General features: G+C 55.1%; 1 protein-coding gene across 2 annotated transcripts in view; it reads right to left on the reverse strand.

Annotated features, from left to right (window-relative positions):
- The window catches only part of LAMC3 (laminin subunit gamma 3), a 59,314-nt gene that overhangs the window by 34,726 nt on the left and 1,337 nt on the right, over positions 1-23,251 (reverse strand). For both annotated transcript variants that reach the window (XM_055326632.1, XM_055326641.1), the window contains exons 2-5: positions 9,854-10,158; positions 5,994-6,124; positions 2,269-2,435; positions 20-208 (exon numbers count right to left, since the gene is read on the reverse strand). In XM_055326632.1, the coding sequence (XP_055182607.1) occupies positions 20-208; positions 2,269-2,435; positions 5,994-6,124; positions 9,854-10,158 (792 nt within the window). The remainder of the gene's footprint in view (positions 1-19; positions 209-2,268; positions 2,436-5,993; positions 6,125-9,853; positions 10,159-23,251) is intronic.

Raw genomic sequence — 23,251 nt, forward strand, 5'->3', positions numbered from 1 at the left:
AGGCAGCGGGGCCCAATACCTGCCGGGTGGCAGTCACAGGGCTGGCAGGGCGTCCGTGGGCTCCAGCGATAGAAGTGCTCTCGGCAGCGCTCGCAGTGCGGCCCAGCCGTGTGGTCCCGGCAGCGGAGGCAGCGCCCACCGTGCCCCGTGCTGCGGAAGAGCTCCCGGTCGAACACACACTCCTCGGAGTGGCCGCTGCAGTTGCAGGCTGCGGGCAGGAGGCAGGGGGCTGCGCGTGAGGGGCTGTGGCACGGCAGGAGGGGGTCTGTGCCCACCCGCCTCCTTGTGATGGGGGAGCAGGCAGTCCCAGGAAGGCCAAGGATGAAGTGCAGGTCCAGCTCGATCAAGGACATGGCAACCAGTTGGTTGCTCTTCCCCGACCATTGAGAGTAAAGGGAGCACCAAGACACAGGACCCTCCCAGGCAAGCCGGATGTACAGTGCACAGCTGGACACATGGCCCATGACCGGCCACCTTTTGCATCGCGGTGTGGCTCACTCCAAGACGTCTCATGGATCCTCTCAGCAATAGTAACTGCGTGGATCTGGCCCCTGGTGACCACGAGGTCATTCAGATGCATGGAAATACAGGTCATCCCTCCTTCAGGCATTAACTCATTAAAAAAAAGGAGTGTGTACTAAGGATGGCTCACCTCCCCTCCCGCGGTGAGCCCAGCGTGGGTGGGCTGGCGAGCAGCACTCACTGCACCACCCATTGTGTCATGGAGGCCAGCTGCAGCCAGCAAGTGAAAATCCTACAGGTGTAAAGCTGCAGGGAGTCTCTGGGAGCTGAAAGGAGGGACCCCACAGGCTGAAAGGAGTTGGCTAGGTGCGGGCGGGGAGGGTCCCAGGCAGGAGGATAATCTGTGGACAGCCAAAGAAGGTCTGCCCAGTGTCGGGGGCCAGGGCAGGCAAGCCGGCATGTCACACGATGGGTGGCATAACAGAACAATGACAGAACAGGGAGGGGTGCAGGCTCCGCTGGGAGGTCAAGAGGTTGGCAGAGCCTGATCCAGGAAGGCCAGGCAGCCACGGTCAATGGACTTCACCTTGGAGCAAGGCAGGCTTTGGGAGGGTTACAGGGGGCTGAGCATAACTATGCTTTTGCACTTTAACTAGGGCCTCAGGCTGTGGGGGGAGCAGGGCTGCAGGCTGGTAAGCAGGGAAGCCAGAGCTTCAGGCCTGGAGGAGGGGAACTAGGGCTGGCACCAAGGCATGACTCCCATGCCTTCCGGAGAAGGACGCAGGCAGGTGGGCTGGAGGGACAGGGATGAGGCCGAGCTCAGGGCTGCCCACCCAGGGGGGTGTCGAGGGCTCAGGTGCGAAGGCCTGGCTTCCAGGCTGGTGGCTGAGAGGATGAAGATGTGACCACTGGGCAAGGACAAGGCAGGAGAAGTGGTCTGGCCTTTTGTGAACCCACCAGGGAGACAGCCTCAGTCCCAGAATGGGTGAGCCAGCCAGTACATCTTCCTTGGCCCCAGGGGGGACTTCCTGATAGAGGCAGGCCAGTGAGGGTAACAGGAACCTGCGAGAGCCACAGTGGCCCTGGGAAGCTCCTGCAGACAGTGCCACCCTGTTCACAGAAGAGAGTCCCCTCCCCACCCAAGCCTGGGACTGCCCACCCAGAGGATAGCCAGCCCAGAACATGTTCCTCCTGCCTGGTGACGGCCAGCTACACACAAGAGAGCCTGAAGCAGTTCAGGTGATCATCTGGGGGACAGGGTAGGGCTTGGAGACCGTGGGAAGCTGGGGTGAGGGCTGGGGCGGACGTTAACAGACTGTCCCAACCACCCCACGTGCAGCCCCACGTCCCAGAGAAGGATGATGGCACCATCCCCCCAGCCCATCTCTGAGGTTAGGTGGTCAGAGCCACATCACAAGGGGACCAGGACATAAAAGGCTGCCTGGGGGGCCCTGGGAGAGGCTGGGTTGGCAGGTCAGCGCCCCCCAGGACCTGGGGCCTTCTGGCTTTGATTAGCAGCTGCGGTTGGAGCCGCTGAAACAAAGAACAGTGGGGGGGGGGGCAGGGGGGCTTCCCAGCAGTCCCACTGCAGTGGCCTCCACTAGGGGATTTGGTTTGGGGGAGCGTTTTGTAGGGGAAAGACTGAGGAACAAACAGCCCCTCCTGCTCTCACCCCAGCCCCTCCTCATCCCTGCAGGGACACAGGGGGTTAGTGTTGGGTGCAGCCCCCACTGCCAGGTCTCAGGGAGGCTGCTTCCCAGCCTGAGCCATGGCCTCCTCCGGTGCCCAAAGCCCCAGGACACTCACGCACACACTCGTTGGCGGCCTCGGCTGTGCCCCGGCCCCACGGGCGGTCCTGGAAGAAGGGCAGGCAGCGCTCGCAGTCTGTACCCGTGGTGTTGTGCTGGCACCGGCAGGCCAGCCGGCCTGCCCCATCGGGACTGCACTCACTGGCATGCCCGTTGCACTTGCATCTGGGGGAACATGGAAGAGGGGGTCCAGGAACTGGGGAAGGCACCGTCCAAGGAGTGGTTAATTCCAGGTGGCCCCTGATTCTATCGCTCAATGATGGGGAACATAGGGAACATAGCAAACCCCACTATGTGCCTCGCGGGGGTGTGGGCAATGGTAGCAGAGATCTGGCTGCACTGGGCTATTTGGAGCTCTGTGTGTGCGGACAGACCCCACTGCATCTCCACAAGCCGCCTAGCCTCCCCATTTCACAGATGAAGGAACTGAGGCACGCAGGTCGCCCCAGGCCACCAGTTAGGAATGGCAAAGCTGATGAGGCTGCTGCTGAAGGAGCCCTAGCCGAGAGGGCCCCAGAAAGAAGTCATCCCAGTCCCCTGGGTGGAAGGTGGGGCAGCTCACAGGTGGGGGGTGGAGGCAGGGGGCAGCCAGCCAGCTAACTCACACAGTCCTCCTTTGTGTCTATAGGGGCAAGAAAGAGGGTGGTCTTTAAGGAGGACAGCCCCCAACTCATCTCAGGTCCCCAGTGACTCTGTGCCTCTGGGACAACCCCCAGGGGCCAGACTGAGCTGCTTTAGGGACACCATGATCTCAGCTTCTAGCTTTCCTCTGTGCCACCCCTGACCCAGCTTATACCTCCTCTCTGCAGCCTCCCTGCTGCGGCAGGAGGGACCACACTCACCCCCATTTCACAGATGAGGAAATGGAGGTTCAGGCCCCGAAAGGACAGGTGCTAAGTGGTAGAGCTAGAATTTGCACCCTGTTCTGCTCCACGCAGACCCCATGCTCCCAGACACTACCCTCTGGTCACCTGGTGGCTCCCATAAGCTGCATTCTATGCTCCGCCCTCAGCTGGCATTAAGAAACTGCTGACCACTGCCAGTGCCCCCGGTGTTTACTCTGGGGACACGGCTTGGGAAGGGCACAGGGCATTGTTTCCTCCACAGGAGCCCCAGGGAAGCAGGTAATGCCCTAGCATTTCTGGTAGAAGCTGAGGTGGACACCCAGCAGTCTCAAGAGACAGGCACCACCCATGTTTCCGAGGAGGTCTGCAAACACCACCCTCCCCCGTGAAGCCCTCCGACCCCTAGGGAAGGAAGGAAATTCTTCTAGGCCATTGCGGGACTCAGGGCGCCGGCCCACCTGCCCCCCAGCCGGCTGCAGGCCCGAGGGTGGTCTGGCTGTGGCAGCTGGGGCCCAGATGTTCTCTGGCCCGAAGCCCCGGACAGGAGGAGCTAGAGCTCGCCCTCCCCCACATGGTCTGACCCAAACCCAGTGTGGGAGTGGAGGAGCCCTCCCGGACACCCCCACTTCCCCGTCACTCCCAGCCCAGCCTTGGCTGAAGGGTGCAGACACTGCAAGTGCAAGCTGGGCCCTCAGTTCCTTTTCTGAACCTCTCTACCTCTCTGAATAGTACCTGAGCGCCCCTGAATTCCAGAAGCCCCTTGCTTCCCACTCCCACAGGCCATCACCCCCAGAGCAGGCCAACTTCCCATCCCAGACAGCCTGTGGACCCACCAGCTAGCCCTCCCCGCCTGCCCTCCAAGGCCACTTTCTTTCTTTCTTTCTTTTTTTTTTTAAAAGATTTATTTTTATTTATTTATGATAGACATAGAGAGAGAGAGAGAGGCAGAGACACAGGCAGAGGGAGAAGCAGGCTCCATGCCAGGAACCCAACGCGGGACTCAATCCCAGGACTCCAGGATTGCGCCCTGGGCCAAAGGCAGGCACGAAACCGCTGAGCCACCCAGGGATCCCCCAAGGCCACTTTCTAACAATCTCTGTCTCTCTCTCCTCTCATCCTTCCCCATGCGATGCCGGGGGCTGGGGCCTTTTAAAACCACCCTGGCCAAACCCTTCAAAGGCTCCCCTCTGCCTGTGGGACACGGATGAATTCAGTCCACGGTCCTGACCTATCTCCAGATGAAGCACACACCGGCCCTCTGGCTGGGATGCCAGCCTCCCTCCACCTTGGCTGGGCCCCCGGCCACAGAGTAGTCTCCTCGACTGCCAGCACACCCTGCCCTGGCCCCGGCCTCGTTATTCCGGGGCATGCTGACATGCTTTTGGGAGAGTGATCTGACCACTGTTGGCCACCCCCTTGAGGTCGGGGCAGGAACCTCTGTCTTCCTCTTTCCTTTCCAAGAAGGAAGCCCCCAAGCGTTCATGCTGAAGACACTGCTTATGCCTCCCCTGGTTCCACAGCCCGCCGTGTGCACACAGTACCTGCAGCCACATGGGAGACAGGCCAGGGAGGTGGAGCAAGACTGGGCCTCTGCCCTTTGGGCGGCCTCTGCTTCTTGGAGAGGAGAGACGCTTAACCAAACCAGAGCGTGTACTGACCAACACCGGAGCAGCACATGGAGCCTGCACTAGGGACCCAGATGGCAGAGCCTGGCAGGTCCCACAGGAGCAAGGGGCAGAAATCCAGCCCCTGCTCACTCAGGGCTCCTTCCAAGTAGTCAGCTGTGGGGCTTTGGAGTGGCCTGAGCTGTTCATCTGCACGGAAGTGCCTCAAAGTCTCATTAAAAATGTTTGGGTCCCGGGGATCCCTGGATGGCGCAGTGGTTTGGCGCCTGCCTTTGGCACAGGGTGCGATCCTGGGGACCCGGGATCGAGTCCCACGTCGGGCTCCCGGTGCGTGGAGCCTGCTTCTCCCTCTGCCTGTGTCTCTGCCTCTCTCTCTCTCACTGTGTGCCTATCATAAATAAATAAAAATTAAAAAAAATGTTTGGGTCCCCGTGAAGCTCTATCATACCCAAGGTCCCTAGGAGACTGGGGCAGAAGTGGGGTGAATGGACTTCATGCTTTGTAAAGTCAGGAGTGCTGCTAAAAGAAGTGAAGCTTTGAAAGCTTCAAGTCCTGCACCTGCCCACAGTCCCCCCTAACCAGCTTTACTGGGAGCAAGTATACATCAGATAGAATGCCAGTCTGGGTGTAGGTGGGAGCCTGGACCACTGCCAGACACTCCTATAAGTGCCACTTCCTTTGTGGCATGAATGAGTGTACTTGGGTGCCTGGGGGAGCTCAGTCGGTGAAGCGTCTGCCTTTGGCTCAAGTCATGATCCTGAGATGGAGCCCCACATCGGGTTCCTGCTCAACGGGCAGCCTGCTTCTCTCCACACACTTGTATGCTCTCTCACACAAATAAATAAAATCTTAAAAAAAAAAAAAAAGAATGAGTGTACTTGTAGGATGCAAAAAGGAAAGAAAAAGTAAAAGAAAAAAGGGAAAGAGATGAGGGAAGGAGGGGCAGGGACTGATCTGCAGGCAGGGGGATCAGCAGGTGCAAAGGCCTAGCATATCCTGTACATGGTGGTGGAAACACAGCTGATGCAGGAAAAGTAGAAACTGTGATGCTGCTGGCTATGAAGGCCTCGAATGCCAGGCCCAGGGGACAGGATCCTGCCCTCACACTCTCTCCTGCTGATGCATCATGATGTGGCTTTTTCACCTTCCACGGCAGCCACTGGATGACCCCCATATGGCTGCTGCCTCCTGCCTCATGCTCAGAGTTCTGGGGTCCTGGGGTCCCAGGCCCCGCCATCCTACCTTTCACCTACCTGCCACCCACAGAGAAGTCAGACACAGCATAGTAGTAGGACTGCAGCACCTTTGGGTCCTTGAAGATGTCATCCCCAAATGTGTTGAGCCGATCCAGGGAGATGAGGAGCTCAGTGCTGGTGACCCACTCCTGAGGGGCGTGGGGTAAGGATGGAGGAAGGAAGGCATTAGTAGGCTCCTGAGTACTTGCTTTCACCCTGTTCTGTGTGAAGGTCCAGCTGGCTGCCCTGGGAGGGGAGTGGGGTCTCCTAGGACCCAGGGACAAGCTTAAACAAATCTTATTAGATTTTAGATAAATCCCCGAGAACGGTGCAGAAATAAGGAGCCTGTGCTTTGGGATTGAGCAGGTCCAGGTGCCAGGCCACTTACTGGCTATGCAACTCTAGACAGTTACTCAATGTCTTGAAGGCTTGGTTTCCCCATCTGTAAAATGGAACAAGGGATTGTGCCAACCCCACAAGGGTGTTTAGAGGGTAGCCAACGTCAGCAGTGGCGCATGGGGTCTGGCACATGCTCAGTAAGTGGCCAGCAAAGGTGCTGGGGGGCAGGGCTGAGGAAGCCCATCCTATAACTTGTCATGCTGGTCACTTAACCTCTCCCAACGGCTTCTGCACCCCCATCTAAGAGCTGAGCAGAAGGAGGACATGTCCCCGTGCCCAGCTGGGCCTGAAGTGGGCAGGTCCCCAAATGCACAGGCTCCTGCAGCAAGTCACCTGCCCCAGGTGACATCTGTCCCTACAAGAGCAGGGACTTGGGGCCCTTTGTTCTCTCGGCACCCCAGCCCCCAGGCTCTGGCTGGCTCGTCACAGGTGTTCAGTAAATACTTGCTGATCGCTGAATGACACCTTCCCTTGGAAGAGCATGGCGGGGAGGAAGGGGAGAAGGCACGGGAAGGCTGACATTTTCATCTGCCTGCTGTTATAATCAGAGGTACACAGAGGCAGCTCCGGCTGAATTTTAATCAGCATTTTAATTCAGCCCAGGAGCTCCTGGTTTAGCAATCAGGCCCATCAGGGCTGAAACAAACTCTGGCAAAGTCTGTCTTTGGGCCCCAGCATGACGCAGGCCAGCGGGACTCTGCTGCTCCCTCTAAACTCAGTGGCTCAGTCAGCCCACTGCCAGGGCCTGGGACCTCTGCCCAAGGATGTCTCTGCTGGGGAGGGAGGGTCCAGCACCTGAAATACTTCAGCGGGAGCGTCAGCACTGAGCAGGGCTTATAAGTGCTCCGACACCCCGCAAATCACCTGGCAAATGTCAGTGTGCCTTCAGGGATCTGGTTAAAATGCAGCCTCTGATGCAGAGGTCAGGGGTGGGGCCTGGGCTTCTGCACTTCTAGCAAAAGCCCAGGTGGTGCGGATGCGGCAGGTCCCTGGGTCAGCTGACGAACAAAGAGCTGGTGCCTGGGGCTGGAGAGTGTGCACAGTTGTGGGCTGGTGAGAGAAGGGGAATTGGTTCTCTCAGCCCAAGTCGTATGAGGCACTCCCCGATGCCTTAAAGGTCATTTTAGCGCAAACCACATCTGTGACGTACAACGGGCTTTTGCAGCTTGTGATGGCCCCAGCTAAAACCACGGGTGGGGTCTTGGGTGGACTTTACACAGACCTGCGGTCTGGGATGTGGCATTAAGATGCAGGAGGCAGGGAGCCCCTGTTCCGGCCAGCACCCTACAGCAGAGACGCTCAGGTGGCCACTCGGATCTGGTGGCTGGATTCTGCTTCATGGGGAACAGAGGGACCCAAGACCCAGCAGCCACGCACCCACGTCTTTCATTACTTCTCACCCTGGAATGCTCCAAGTCCTCAGAGGAAGCACCTTCCCAGAGCTGCCAGGAGGGGAGGACAGAAGGGCAAGATGGGCTTGCCTTTCATCTGTCCGCTTCCCCCCTGGGAGCAGGGGAGGGTAGGGGGCAGCATTTCTGAAAACACTGTTTCTCTGTCAGGGACAATGTCCAGCACATATGAGACAGCAAGTCAGAGAGGGGCCTTAGCCTGAGCCTCTGCTCCGGGGTGATGGCTCAGACCCAGGAATGGGGGGTCTGGCCCTCTGTTCATCTTCAGATGACCTTGGCTAATAATTTGTAATCTACAGTCTGGAGCCCCGTAGGGAAGAAATTGTCATTTTAAACAGAATCATGATGATGACATGTGACCATTTTGAATGAGACAAGGAGGGCTGGGCATCTGGACGTGTGATTCTGTACCTTGAAGGATTAGCCTTGCCCAAAGAGAGGTCAGGCCTTTGCCCCCTGCTCCTGGGAGGTCACTTCTAAGCCCTCAGAATACCCTGCTTGAGAAGAGTGTCTTTTTTCACCTGCGGTCTTGGGTCACTCCAGTCTATGCTAACAACTGGTTTAGGGGGTGCCTTGGGCCACATGGGATCAGCTTGCCCTCTAGGGGAGCTGACGACGGTCACAGTCAGCCATGCAGGCCATCAGCCACGTCTATGTGACCAACTCCAGGGTACAGGGTACAGGGGAGCCTCCCTGTTGGCAATACTCTGCACACTGTCACATTGTTGCTGGGAGAAATAAGTGCTGTCGCCGTGAATCTACCAGGATCGGACAACGGGAAGCTCCACATCCGGTCCTCCCTGGACCCTGCTCCAGGCACCTCTGGTCCGTTTTGAGTTTCACGGATTTCTTGAGTTCTGTGAGTCCTTCAAGAGAATCACTAGACTTGAGGGAGGTCCTGGCGACCCCAAACCAGCCCTGGCAGGAACACAATTTCTTTCTGGGCCTAAGTGTTCCCTCTAGAAATAAACAGGAATTCTGACCCTTGCCCCCTCGTTATCGCTGACTGGCAAAGGGAACGTTCTGAACCTGTCAAGGGAAGGGATGGCTGTCTTTCTCAGCACAGGAAACCCAGGGAAGTAGACTAGAGGGCTGTCCAGTGCCCAGAAACATCGCACAGACCACCACATCTGTAGGTGAAAGGTCACTGACACACAGGAATAAGGACGTGTCTGGGTGCCAAAACTGGTAGGGCCACAAGCCTGGGCAGACCTGGGTGGGCTGGACAGGGGGGCCTGTGTGAATGGACACAGCTACAAGCCTGCTATTCTTTCTTGGCCATGAGGACGAGAAGGGTAAGCCACCTGGAGCTCTTCCCTGAAAAGTGTGATTGAGCACCTCTTACGTGCCAAGCACTGTGCTGGCGGTGTTAGAGCTGACTGCTGACATCAAGCAGTTTAAATGAAAATTCATTAAAATGAAACCAGACTTAAAAATTGAGTTCCTCGGTCATGCCAGTCTCATTCCTAGCACTCTAGACATGTGGGTAGTGGCCACCACCCTGGAGGGCACAGCCAGACACCATTTCTGTCACTGCAGGACGTTCTGGAGAGCGCAGTGCCACCTTAAAGCACAGAACCAGGACTGCGATTCCTAAACTTATGTTCTTTTCTCGTTTCTCATTTTATCATCATAAAAACCCTTGGGGACACAGAAGAAGGAAGCAAGGCCCTCCGAAGGGTGTTCTAGAAGGTTCTAGAAAGAGCCCCAGTAAGGAGTCAGGACACTTAGGTTCTGGTCTGGGCCCTTCCATGAACTCATGTGTGGCCCTGGGAAACACTCTCTGCCATCCAGGCCTCTGCCTCCCCACCCACGTCAGGAAGGGGCCAGGAGAGCTGGTGGCTGTCACAGGGCCCCCAGGAGCCCCAGGGCTCTGCTGCTGCAGGCTGCGCAGGGGTTCCTGCATCAACCTCACTGTCGGCATCTACAACACGTTGAGACGCCACCAAGGCCTCTGTTGTTTGAGGTCTGAAAACTGTGGCATCCCATAGGAAGCCCTGCATCCTCCCACTTTTTCCTGCGCTCCCCCAGTCCTGAGGACCCAACCCACCAAGCCCGCTCCTCTCTGACCTGCAACACAGGGCTCTCCTCGAAGTTGTAAGCGCTGGGCCGGCCCTCCAGGGTGGAGAAGGCCACGTTGCCACCGCTCAGTGGGGAGATGTCACTGAACTCCGAGGTGCAGAAGGCCACCCGCTCGTCATCGCCAGGGCGCAGGTACTGACCCTCGGGCCTGCCGTAGGTCTTCTGGCAGGAGGCACTGTAGTACTGGTAGGGCTCCCATGGGCCACCGGCACGTGTGCGCTTGTAGATGGCAAAGCTCTCGGGGCGGCTGGTGTGGAACTTCAGCCTCACGTAGGTGATCTCGTAAGCTTTCCCTGCAGCAGGAAGGCAGGGACCCATTTTACAGCAGGGAAGGGAGGGGTCAGAGTCCTGGCGCAGGGACAGTGGGAGGGCGGCCTTGTGTAAACTCTCTTGGGTGGGAGGTTAGAGGCTGTCTGGAGCGCCGTGCTTGCAGTGCCATGATCAATGAGTGATGCCTGTCAGGGGCACCGGACCCAGAGGGAGAGCTTCCTGGGTACCTGCCATCCCTTGCTTCAGCCACCTTGCCTCCCTGCATGGGAACCTGCATTGTCAGACCCCTGACGGGCAGCCAACTCTTTTTGCTCAAATATCTCTAGCAACACCATGTTGCCACATCCTGAAGAAGGCTGCTTTACCATTAGAAAGTTATTTCTTTTACTACACCCCAGCAAAGCCAATCCTTCCACCTGGGTCTTTGGGCTCATTCCTCTCCAGTGACTTCATACCTTTGGAGTCTAGAGACACCCTGTTCCAACTCCCCTAAGTCCCAGTGTGACCCTCCCAGGACCCTCTATTCTTCCAGTGTCCATCTAATGACTCTTTTGGTCCAAATTTCTCAAGAGAAGTCTGCATCTGCTTGGCTCCACGGCCTCACCTCCCAACTTGGCCTGCAGTCCACTGCAATTCAGCTTCTCTGGGCTGCTCCACGGACACTGCTCTTGGAAAGCTCCCTCACCAACAGCCCTCCATGGCCACAGCCAGGGGTCTGGCAATTCCCCCAGGCTTCTGTGCAGCCCCCCTCTTGGGTCATGCTCCTGGGCTGCTCCTCAGACCCCTGCTCATCCCTCCCCCAGGGCCTCCTCCTCCAGTAGCTTGAACCCCACTCCCCTCTCCCACACTGCCGCTGCCCACACCAAGAGAATGGGGGAGCTTCCAGCTTGGGCCCCACCCTGCCTTCCTCTCCGCCAAGCCCAGCTCCCACCATCGTGTCCCAGGAGGAGCCACAACAATGAATTTAGATCCCCCACAGTGATTCTGAGCTGTGCTGGAGGCGGGGATGGGGAGGAAGGCTGTGGGCAGGGAGCAGAGTGGACAGGGAGGGAAGGGTCCCTATACCCTCATCGGAGCTCAGGGGGTGTCAGGGAGCAGTGCCACAAGAACAGAAGAACCAAGTAGTGCTGGGGGATGGGAAGCTATGGAAGAGGACTCTGGAAGAGGACTCGCTGGGAGACCGAGGGGGACTGTTTCTGGGCTGGGTGGCTGGGCTGGGGGAGGCAGGGGGGGCAGCCTCCACAGCTTGGTGAGCATCGGCCCCTCTTTTTTTTAAGATTTTATTTATTTATTCATGAGAGACACACAGAGAGAGGCAGAGACAGAGGGAGAAGCAGGCTCCCTTCAGGGAGCCCGATGCAGGACTCGATCCCAAGACCCTGGGATCAAGCCCTGAGCCAAAGGCAGATGTTCAACCGCTGAGCCACCCAGGGGCCCTAAGCATCAGCCCCTCTAAAGCAAGTGCATGCATGTCTGCAAAACAGGCAAGACATCAAAGGCTGATTTGGAAGGTGAATGCTGGCTGTTATACGCTCCTTGTCCCCTCTCCCCCGTTCATCACCAGAGAACCACCTGCTCATTAACCTGCATTCCCTCACTGGATGGAACTCAGACCAGCACCTGGTCTTTCCTTTCTAGGCTCTGCCACCCTAGCACCTTGCAAAGTGCCCAGTGCCTGAGCAGGCACCACGAGTGTCTACACATATACGAACAGGTGAACAAATGGTCACCGGTCCTACCGTGGCTGGTAGCCTCTCATCCTCAGGGCAGCTTGAGTCCCTCTGCTTCCTGTATCTGCTTTCTTCTCTTTGCCCTGGGGCCCAGATACCCCCGGGGGCCTGGCCCTCGCCGCACCTCTGTCCCTGTCTGCAGTCTTCCTTACCAACCCAGGAGACATCACTTCAGTCTCCCCTGTTTAAGCATCTTGGTCACATGTAGGCACTGAAACTACAAAACTCAGAAGAAAATACAGGAGCAGATCTTTGTGACCTGGGCCGGGCAAAGGCTCCTTAGATGTGACACCAAAAGCCCAAGTGACAGAGATACGTTGGACCTCATCGGAGTCAAAATTGTCTGTTTCTAAAGATGTTACTGAGAAAATGAAAACCCACAGGATGCGAGACGATATTTGCAAATTCATATCTCAGAAGGGATTTACCGAAACTATACAAACAACTCTTATGACTCAATAAAAGACAACCCAATTTTTTTTTATTTATTTATGATAGTCACACAGAGAGGGAGAGAGGCAGAGACATAGGCAGAGGGAGAAGCAGGCTCCATGTACCGGGAGCCCGATGTGGGATTCGATCCCAGGTCTCCAGGATCGCGCCCTGGGCCAAAGGCAGGCGCCAAACTGCTGCGCCACCCAGGGATCCCAAGACAACCCAATTTAAAAAAAAAATGAGCAAAGCATCTAAACAGACATCTCTCCAAAGAAGATACACAACTGGCCAATAAGCACATGAGAAGATGCCCAACATCATGAGCCAGCAGGGCAATGCAAATCAAAACCACCGTGAGACACCACTTCACTCTCCTAAGCTGGATATAATAAAAAAGACAGATAAAAACAAGTGCTGGCGAGGATGTGGAGAAACTGGAGCCCTCCTACACGGCTGCTGGGAATGCGAGATGGCGTGGCTGCCGTGGAACACAGCCCGGTGCTTCCTGCAAAGGCCAACATGGAATACGCAGGATGCGGCAGTTCCACCCCGAGGCTTGTGCGCAAGCAAAGAAGGGGAAACATGTGTCTGTGCAAATGCACACAGCTGTTCACAGCAGCATTACTCATAATATCCAAAGGGTGGAAACAACTCAAATGTTTGTCAACTGACACATGAATCAATAAAATGTGATATGTCACACGGTGGAATAGTGTTCAGCAATAAAAAGTAATGATGGTCTGGGACGCCTACGTGGCTCAACGGTTGAGCGTCTGCCTCTGGCTCAGGGCATGACTCTGGGGTCCTGGATCGAGTCCCGCATCAGGCTCCCACAGGGAACCTGCTTCTCCTTCTGCCTGTGTCTCTGCCTCTCTGTGTGTCTCTCACGAATACAAAAATCTTTAAAAAGTAATGATGTTCTGACATATGCTACAACGTGGATACATCTCGAAAACAGTAGGTCGAACGAAAGAGGCTAATCACAAAAGACTGCACATCATATGATTCCACTTATCTTGAGCATCCCAAGTAGGCGAACCCATAAAAACAGAGTAGATTAATTAGTGGTTGCCAGGGCCTGGTGGGAGGAGTGGAGGCTGGGGGGCAGACACAGCAAGCAGGTGCAGGGTTCCTTTTGGGGGTGATGAAAAGTTCCAAAGGCGACAGTGGGGATGGGGACACAATTCTATGAGCAGACTAAAATGCACTTACACTTTTAATGGGTGGACTGGGGATGCCTGGGTGGCTCAGTGGTTGAGCGTCTGCCTTTGGCTCAGGGTGTGATCCTGGGGTCCTGGGATTGAGTCCCATATTGGGCTCCTTGCAGGGAGCCTGTTTCTCCCTCTGCCTGCCTGTGTCTCTGACTGTCTTTCATGAATAAATAAATAAAATCTTGAAAAAAAAAACACAAAAAACTAGACCTCACACCCATTAGGATGGCCATGATTCGAGACAAAAAAACATCTATTCACAAGTGATGGCGAGGAGGTGGAGAAACACAAGCCTTGTAGCATGGTTTATGGGAGCATAGAATGGTGCATTCGCTATGAAAACGTCTGGCACTTCCTCAAAAAGGTGAAAAGGGAAGGACTCTATGATCCCGCGATTTGGGCACATACCCCAAAGAACTGAGAGCACGATTTTGCACAGGCATCTGCACACCCATGTTCATAGTGGCCCTATTCACCACAGCCAGAAAGTGGAAAGAAAACCCATGTGTCCATCCAGGGATAACGGACAAACCATGGTTCACCCACACCATGGAATAGCATCCGGCCTTGAAAAAGAAGGAAATCTGGACACACGTTACAACACGGATGGAACCCAGGGACATTGTGTGGAGTGAAGTAAGCCAGGCACCAAAGGACAGATACTACAATTCCACTTACGTTGGGTTCATAGTGATGGGGAAGGGAGTGGCGGGGGCCAGGGGCTGGTGGTGGGGCAGTCCATGTCTAATAGGAACAGAGTTTCAGTTTAAGAGGGAAAAGTTCTGTGGGTAGATGGTGGTGACGGTTGCACAACAGTACAAGTGGTTAAGATGCTTAAGCTTCATGTTATGTCTATTTAACACAATAAAACAAAAAAATAGGGAACATATCTACGTGCATCGGCCCTTTAGGAAGGCAGTTTGGTGGCACGGATGAAGAGCCGTGGAAGTATCCCCTGCCTCTGGTGAAATCATCCCATTTTTGGGAATTCAAATGAGGAATGGAGACTAAATGCATGAAAATGTTCATCCAGGTGTTTTCTTAAAAGGAGAAACACAGGAATCATCAGCATCCAATAAATGGAAGGGTATAAATTCACAGGATGACCAAAGCCGTAGAAAAACAGCTGGCAGTGAGCTTGTATGACACGGGGAAAGCTTAAGCCGTAATGCTGAATTGAAAGACATAAGATCATATGTTCAGAATCATCAGATTATTATTTAAAAATCCCTGAAGAATAGACAGAAAAGAGAGACATCAAACGAGTCAGCGTGGTGTCCTCCAGGCAGAGGCCGCAAGTGGCATTTCTTCCTTTTCAACTGTTCTACATTTTCCTATTTTTCTTTCACAAAGCTTGTTCTAATTTAAAAACTGGAGAAAACACGTTAAAAAAAATCTTTTTTTTTTGAAAAGCAACCGCCTTGCCATGTTCTGTTTCCAGTGTTTTTCAAAGTTCTGTTACGGCACAGCTTGGCACCGTAACTCCGAGTCCCTGAAAAGAAAGCATGTGTCATAAACCGAGTCAGTGTCTGGGGGCAGCCTGGTGGCCACGTCTGTTCCGAGGTTCAGGCTTCAGAGCCAGACAGGGGCTTAGCCCAGATGTGCACTCACGGGAGCATGCGGGGTGGAGGCCGCAGCGGGTCCCACGGCCCAGACTCCTCTGTAAACATCTAGCAGCCAGACACATCGCGGGAGGGGAGCTTGGAGCCACTTAAAAGGTAGCTGGCAGCTAGAAGCGTGATCGGAAAAAGGCAGTCGCTGGGATTTCATGCAAAGAAGCAACATCACGCACTAGGAAGCATCACGGCTCTTCCTCTTCCTTGCCAAGCCAGGAGGTGAGAGGAGACACAGGAACATCACAGACACTCAGCAGGGACTTTTTGTTACAAGAGTTAATTAGAAGGGCCAAGAAAACAGCTTAATCCCAGCTTTGTGATGAAAAGGTTTCTGCCAAAGGCAACCCAAAAGCTGGGGAAGGAAGCAGCCCCAAGATCTTCTAAGCAGTGACAAGAATTAAATTCGCAGCCTCTACTCATACCCTTGCACGCTCCAGGGGATGATGAGGCTTCAGGGTGATTAAGATAGGTGTGTTCCTGTTAGGAACACTGGGCCAAAATGTCATTCCCAACTGTTAACAGGGACAACACTGCTTGGGAGCACATAGATCTGCCTCCTAGCAGCCAAATATGCTGTTCCCCCTACCTGAATGCTGTTCCCTCTCCTCCTCACCTGGCTGGCTCCCATGCACCCCTGCTCATCCCTCTGGCTTAGCCCACGGACCACATACCCCAGCCTGAGTCTAGTGTGGAATGCCCTTCTTCCCACCTTTCCTGGCTCATGGCCACTCCCCCCTCATCAGTGCCCCCCCCCCCCCCCGCAGCCTCCCTGGGCTTCTTCATCCAGTTCTCAAAAGATCTGCCCATCTGTTCCACTAGTTTGTGACCCTCTTGGGACTGGGTATGGGACTCCTTAGAGCTGAGCACAGTGCCCGGCACACAGTAGGTGCTCAACAAATGCTTGCCATATGAGCAAGTAAAGGTGAAGCATGATTTGTACCTTCAAGGAGTTTATGATCCAGTGAATGGGTTGAGGCAGGCAGGTCTGACGATGCCGCTGATATTTTGCAAGCCACAACCCCTGAATGCATCTGTTGCAGAACAGTCAGCATTTAGTAAGCACTTACTATGTGCCAGGCACCGTGTTAAGTACATTCATTACTCAGCACCTTAAGGCTAAGACCTCAAACAGTTGCATCACTGTGCCCGTCTTACTAACAGGGAGCCTGAGGCTTAGGCAGGAGAAAGGGCCTCGCTCAATGTCACGCAGAATCTAGCTATGTCTCTACTTGACTGCAGGTTTGTCTGCCCCCAGAGTTACGGCCTTGAACTAGGCCACCCTCTGTTCAGGAATCTGTGGGTGCCCAGACACAAGGGGCTGCCCGGGAAGGAGGTGCTGGCACCCACGGAGACTGCGGAGGCCACCCAAACCAGCACCAAGCACGTCCTCTCCAACCAGCTGGGGCATAAAGCCCATCAGGAATGACACCAGGGCGGTCACAAAACCAAGCCGCTCACATCCGGCACCGACAAGCAGAGCGCGCTCGGAACACAGCTTATTTTGGGAAAGTGGAAACAAAACAAAGCTCTTTAATTGGAGCCATCTGGGAAGCAGTGGCCCGGGGGTGGGGCTGGATGGGGCAGGGTGGGGAGCTGAGCTGGGAATGTGTGGGCGAAGCCACCCTGCCCACTGCGGGCATGAGAACCAGGTGGGGAGAGCTGCTCCCAGCCTACAGGGGAACCACTTGGCCCTATCACAGTCATTCGCTGCTCCTGTCTTCCTCTCCCACCCCAGGTCTTGGCAATTTGGGGCACAGTGGGTCCTGTGAGGAGCTAGGGAATCCCCATGAGCACAATGCCAGGTGCCATGGGAGCCTGGCTGACTGAGAACTGGGCCCATCACGGTTCTCTTATCTTTGAACCAAGAGTCTACACCCTAAATATGAATCAAGATTGTCAAGCACACTGTCTAACCTGGAAAGAGCAAATAGTTTCATCTGATTGATTATTGCCTAGGGCTTTGTGTTAAGAAGGATTCTCAGGTCTGATCGGCGATGTGACTGAAACGTACAAATGACCCATTTGCAAAGGGAGGTGGCAAGGCATTCAAGGCCACTGCAATAAGTCCAGGAACAGAAGAGGAGCTCAGTGAAAATGGTGGAGAGGACGGTAAACATGAAGGCTATTCCAGAGAATGATCTAGTGACCTGGTGAGTGCTGAAGGCAAAAGAGGGAAGAATCACAGTTGACACCCAAATTTCTTGCCCTGGTGCATGGAGAGATGGGAGAAGGATGCCTTTCCTTTTTAATTTCCTTTTATTTTATTTTTTTTAAGATCTTTTAAAATTTATTTATTCGAGAAACAGACAGAGAGAGAGGCAGAGACACAGGAAGAGGGAGAAGCAGGCCCCATGCCGGAAGCCCGATGCGGGACTCGATCCTGGGTCTCCAGGATCATGCCCTGGGGTGAAGGCAGCACTAAACCATTGAGACACCTGGGCTGCCCCTTTTTACTTTTAAATACACATAAAATTTGCCATCTCAACTTTTTTTTTTTTTTTTTTTTTTTTTTAGAGAGAGAGAGAGAGCACACACATGAGAGTGAGTGGAGGGGAGAGGGAGAGAGAATCATAAACAGGCTCCACACCCAGTGCAGAGCCCAACATTGGGCTCAATCTCATGACCCTGAGATGATGACCTGAGCTGAAATCAAGAGTTGGACACTTAGCCGACTGAGCCACCTACTTTTTTTTTTTTTTAATTTAAGTCACCTCTATGCCTAACATGGGGCTTGAACTCATAACCCTGAGATGGAGAGCTGCATGCTCTTCTGACTGGGCCAGCCAGGCACCCCATCTTACCCACGCTGAAGTACACAGGCCACCAGAAGTAAGTACATTCACACCGTTGCGCAGCCCTCACTTCCATCCACCTCCAGAATTCTCTTCACCTTGCCGAACTGAGAGTCCTCACCCCACGAAAAACTTCCCACTCCCTCCCGTTCCCTGCCCCCGGCACCCACCATTCTACTTTCTGTCTCTAGAATTAGGGTGTTGTAAGGGCCTCATATAAGTGAAATCACATGGCATTTGTCCTTCTTAGCATAACGTTCCTCCACGTAGCAGGTGCCAGAACCTCTCTCCTCTCCCAGGCTAATCGACAGTCCATTGCATGTATATCCCACGTTTTGCTTATTTGTTCATCTCTCCATGGACACTTGAGTTGCTTCTGCCCTGGCTATGGTGAGGAGTGCTGCAATGACTGGACCCTAGGTTTGAGGGCTGTGTGACATCCGAGGGCTGACATTCAGGAGGACCTTACCTGGTCAAGAGCTCAGGGGGAGAGACTGGGAGAAAGGTGCAGAGGGAAGTCCTGAATGTCCCCCTGGGATCCCCACAGGCACAGCCAGAGTACTTCTGATGGCGGGAGGGCAGGGGAAGGGAGGGGGAGGTGGCTGGAGCGGGATGGAGGGATGGGACCTGGGGGAGGGCTGGGGCCTCTGGGAATGCCACAGCTTAGGAGTTCGGGATGTATCTGGAACACTGTTGAATCCTGTGCTCATGCATTGCTGCACTTGCTCCCTGGTTCCCAACAAGGGAACGTGCTGTGGCCACGAGGAGCTGGCGTTCACATCTGCTCCACCCTTTACGTGCGCTGGGGCCTTGGGCAAAATACCTAACCTCCTGGGGCCTTAAGTGGGCAAGTGACATGAACGCGGTGCCTCATCTGCCTTTCCTTTTTTAATTGTTTTGCTAAACGGGCATAATAACAGGGCTTAAGGAGTTAAAACGCCTGCAAAGCACTGGGAACAGTTCTAGCACACACATGGCATGTCCGAGGCTAAACACCCGCTGCTGTGCCCCTCATTCACCGCACCAACATTCAGCAAGCTGCCCCTGCGCAGGGCGTGGGGGGCCTGTGCCGAGTGCCATGGTGAGGCTGTGACGACAGGCATTCCCTCTGCATCCCAGAGCAAGGGATGGACACATGCCCAAACCCCAGTGCAGCACAACCCTCTGTGAAGACAGGGGGTTGCCCAGAGGAGGGCCCCTCTAAGCTGAGGGGGGCCGACAGCGGCCTGCGCGCTGCTGTATCCCGAGGGCCTGGCACAGAGCCCAGCACATGGTAGGTGCTCAACTGGACTTTGGGACTTCCGGCTCCTGCGAATCCGGTGGGTCCTGAGGAGCCCAGACCAGGGGGAGGCGGCCAGGACCAGCTGGGCCCAGGGGCTGCGGGGTGGCTGCTTCTGTGCGCGGAGGCCAAGCAAGGCTGCTGCCCTGACCCTCGATCCGCATAGAGCCCAGCATTCCAGCCAGAACCTCCAGGGAGAAGGCAGGAGGCCGCAGCCCCCCCCCCCCCCGCCCCAGCCCCGGCCAACGCAAACACGGCCGCCCACTCAAAAAGGAAGACGCCATGCAGCCAAAGCTCTGGACACCCAGCTGGCTCAGGGGCTTGGCAGGGCCCGGCAGGGGCCTCCTGACGTCCAGCCCCCAGGGTCTCCCCCTGGTCCCCTCCGCTCCAGCCATCCAGGCCGCCAGGTCCAAGAACACACACAGCAATCTCCCCCTTGACCTGAAACGTCCTTTGCTCTTCTGTCAGCTTCCGCAGACACTGAGTATGTTCCCAGAGCATAAATTCTCATTCACATCATCCTGGGCTTCACCTGTCTCCTGGCAGGACATACCCGAAGGCCAGCACAGTCGAGGCTCAGTCAACAGTGGGCAGCCAGCTGGACTGCAAAAGGCACAGAGAAGGCCTGCACACGAGCTGTGGGACCTGCAGTGAGAGAGAGGGCAGGCAAGAGCCCACCTGCTTTCTCCTGCAACTCCCCTCACCCCCCCACTGGACAGCTCAGCGCTCACTAGCTCAGGAACTCAACGATTTTCCTGTTATTGCAGGAGATTCTCAGAAATCCAAGGAAGTGTTGGAGTGAGAAGGAAGATTCTCTCCACCCTCACCAAAAGCCAAGGCTCAGACCAGCCTAACCCAGCAGCTTATCGTTCCCAAGTGCAGCACCATCTGGGCAGGACCCCAGGGCCTGCCAAGTACTGTCTGAGAGACCCTGGACAATAGACTTTACTTTGGGAGCCTCAGTTTCCCTGCCTGTAAAAGAACTCTGGCGGGGCTGGGGTACTTAGCACTAGCGGGGAGCCCCACCAATAGTGTCTCTCATCCCTGCTGCCCAGGCACCTCCCCCAGCCTGCCCGCTGCCCTGGACCTCCGTGGAGGGCCAGGAGCCGCCAGACCCTGCTGCTGCCTTTCATCCCAGACAGGAAGGCTCAGCTTGGCGACTCTGGGATTTGGAACAGATGTCTGTGAGCTCACAGGGGGCTGGGAAAGCAGCGACCTCCATCCCGGGGCTGACCAGCCGCCCCTCCCTCCCCTGTCTCTCACCCTGCTCCCTCCAGGGGCCCCAGGCCAGAGCCGGCCACCCACTCTCCCCTCCCATGAGCCCCAAGGAGTGGGGGACCTGGGGAGCAGGAGACCGAGCCAGCAGAGGTGGCCACAGGACCCAGAGGGGAGGATGGGGGGCTCCACTGGGAACACCCTGACCACCCCAGACCTCTCCTTCCCCTGATTATGCAATCCACAGCTCAGCATGGAGCAAACCAAAGCTGAATGGAACCCAAAATGGGCTGAATCTGGGGCCGCTATGGGTCTCTGGCACCCCCGGTGTGGAAACAGGGCCCAGGGGCAGGACATCTTTGGAGAGCCAGCTTGGCAGGCATTTCCCAATCCTTGGGTAGAGGCCATCCCCCAGGGAACTTCAGCCCTGAGTTGTTCTCAGCAGAGTGGCCTTGGCTGCACACAAGGACTGTCACAGCTCCTGTAAGCACGTGGCCAACCTGAGCTCGTGGAGCCTGCACAACCAGCTGGGAGGTGGCCAGGCTTAGCCCTGTTTCACAGTGGGGGGGGGGGGGACACGAGGGTACAAAGAGGCGGCAGCATTTGCCTAGTGAGTGGCTGAGCCATGCCTGCACCCAATGCTTATTTTGTGATTTCTACTCTGTTCTGTCTCCCCAAGCAGGCAACCAAGGTCCTGAGCTGGGCCCAGAAACACAGGACGGAGGAGGGGACACTGCCATCCACTCATTCAGTCTTCTCTTCTTCATTCATACAAACATCCCGGAACCCCTCCTGTATGCCTGGTGCCGCACAAGGTGACAGAAGGAACGCTGGCTCAGGGTAAGGTGTGTGTGTGTGTGTGTGTGTGTGTGTGTGTGTGCATGCTTGAGTGCAACTGTATGAGTGAGTTTGAGTGTGCAAGTGAGTGTGTGGGTTTGTGAGGATGAATATGTGAGTGAGTAGATGTGCGTGAATGTATGAGTGTAAACGAATGAGGGTGAACATGACTATAAGTAGATGTGTGAGGGTGAGTATGTGGACATCACTGTGGGTGCAGGCATGTGAATAGATGTGTGAGTAGATGTGTGTGGGTATGTGGAGGTGAGTGTGAAGGTGAGTATGAATTTATCTGAGTAAATGTGTGCATGTGAGAGTTAGCATATGACTAAGTGGATGTGTGTAAGGGTGACTATGAGTAAATGTGAGTGTGTATGACTGCACATATACACGTGTATAGGTGTTTATGCACACAAGTATGAGTAGATGTGTGTGTGGATGAGCACACAAGTCTACAGATGTATGTGAGTGTATGAGTCTCTAGATAGGTGTAAGTATAAGTGTGTGTGTGAACATATGAGTGTGAGTAGATTGTGTACGTGGATAAGCACACAAGTATGAATAGATGTATGTGTGTGTGAATGTGTGTGAGTGTATGAATGTGGGTAGATGTGTGTGGGTGTGAGTATGAATGGATGAGCATGAGTAAGTAGATGTGTGTGAGTATGGGGATGAACACATGAGTGTGAGCAGAAGTATGTGAGTGTGTATGAATGTGTGTTGAATGTATGAGTGACTAGATTGTGTGAATGTAAGTGCGGGTGGGTGAACATATGAGTGTAAGTAGATGTGTGTGTGTCCATGATGAGCACGTGAGCATGAGCAGATATGTGTGTATGAATGTATCTGTATGAATGTGGGTAGTTGTGTGAGGGTGTAAGTGTGTGTGGATGAGCGTATGAGTGTAAGTAGATGTGAGTGTGTGGGTGCACATACATGTGTCAGTAGATGTATGTGAGTGTGTATGGATGTAGACAGATGTGTGTGAGTGTGAGCGTGTGTGGATGAGCATGAGTGTAAGTAGATGCATGAATGTGTGGATGAGCACATGAGTATGACAGATGTATGTGAGTATGCATGAACGTGTGTATGAGTGACTAGAGTGTGTGAATGCGAGCACAAGTGTGTGTGGGTGATCATGTGAGTGAGTAGATGTGTGTGTGTGGATGATCACATAAGTGTGAGCAAATGTATGTGAGTGTGCATGTGTGTATGAGTGACTAGATTGTGAATGTGAGTGTGTGTGAGGGTGATCACATAAGCGTGAGTGGGTGTGTGTGTGCAGACGAGCACACACGTATGAATGATGTGTTATGAATGTGAGTGTACGAGTGTCAGTAGGTATGTGGGGGTGTGTGGATGAGCACATGAGTGTGAGCAGACATATGTGAGTGGATGTGAGTGTGAGGGTCCCAGGCAGAGCTCAGCAGGGTCACCGGGCCAAGCACCCGCCTGTGTGCTCAGCAAACAGGAACAGCTCCAAATGCACACGCACCGGGCCTCCCTGCCCCCACTTTGACCCTGGGCTCAGCCCCCTGCCCTGCTGGGTCCCCCCGACACATGTAACCCATCAGCCAGCCCCCTGCCCTGGGTCACAGAGCAGCATGTCTCCCCCGCAGCCCCTACCCCGCCCCAGATTCCTTCCCAGGGGCCTTGGGGTTCTGCCAGCTGTCCAGCCGGCTCCCCCAGACTCCCTCCCCACACTGGTTTCCGGTCACCCGCCTCGCCAGAGACCCCGCCCCATCTAGCAGCCCCAACAGGCCAGGGGAAGCCACAGAACCCCAGGGAACTGAGCTTCTCGGGGTGCCAGGCCACAGCTGGCCGGTCTGCTGAGGGGCTCAGTGCCCACCCACCCCACTTCAATGTCATCTCCCAGCCGCCCCCACAGGGCTGTCACCCAGGCGTTGCTGGGCCGAGCTCATGTAAAGGAGTTTATGCTCCAGACCTTGGAAATACCTGGGTGTTCCAATCCAGTCACTTAGCCGCTGTGTCCTTGGGCAA

Source organism: Nyctereutes procyonoides, unplaced genomic scaffold (assembly GCF_905146905.1).
Source record: "Nyctereutes procyonoides isolate TBG_1078 unplaced genomic scaffold, NYPRO_anot_genome, whole genome shotgun sequence".
Taxonomy (NCBI): domain Eukaryota; kingdom Metazoa; phylum Chordata; class Mammalia; order Carnivora; family Canidae; genus Nyctereutes; species Nyctereutes procyonoides.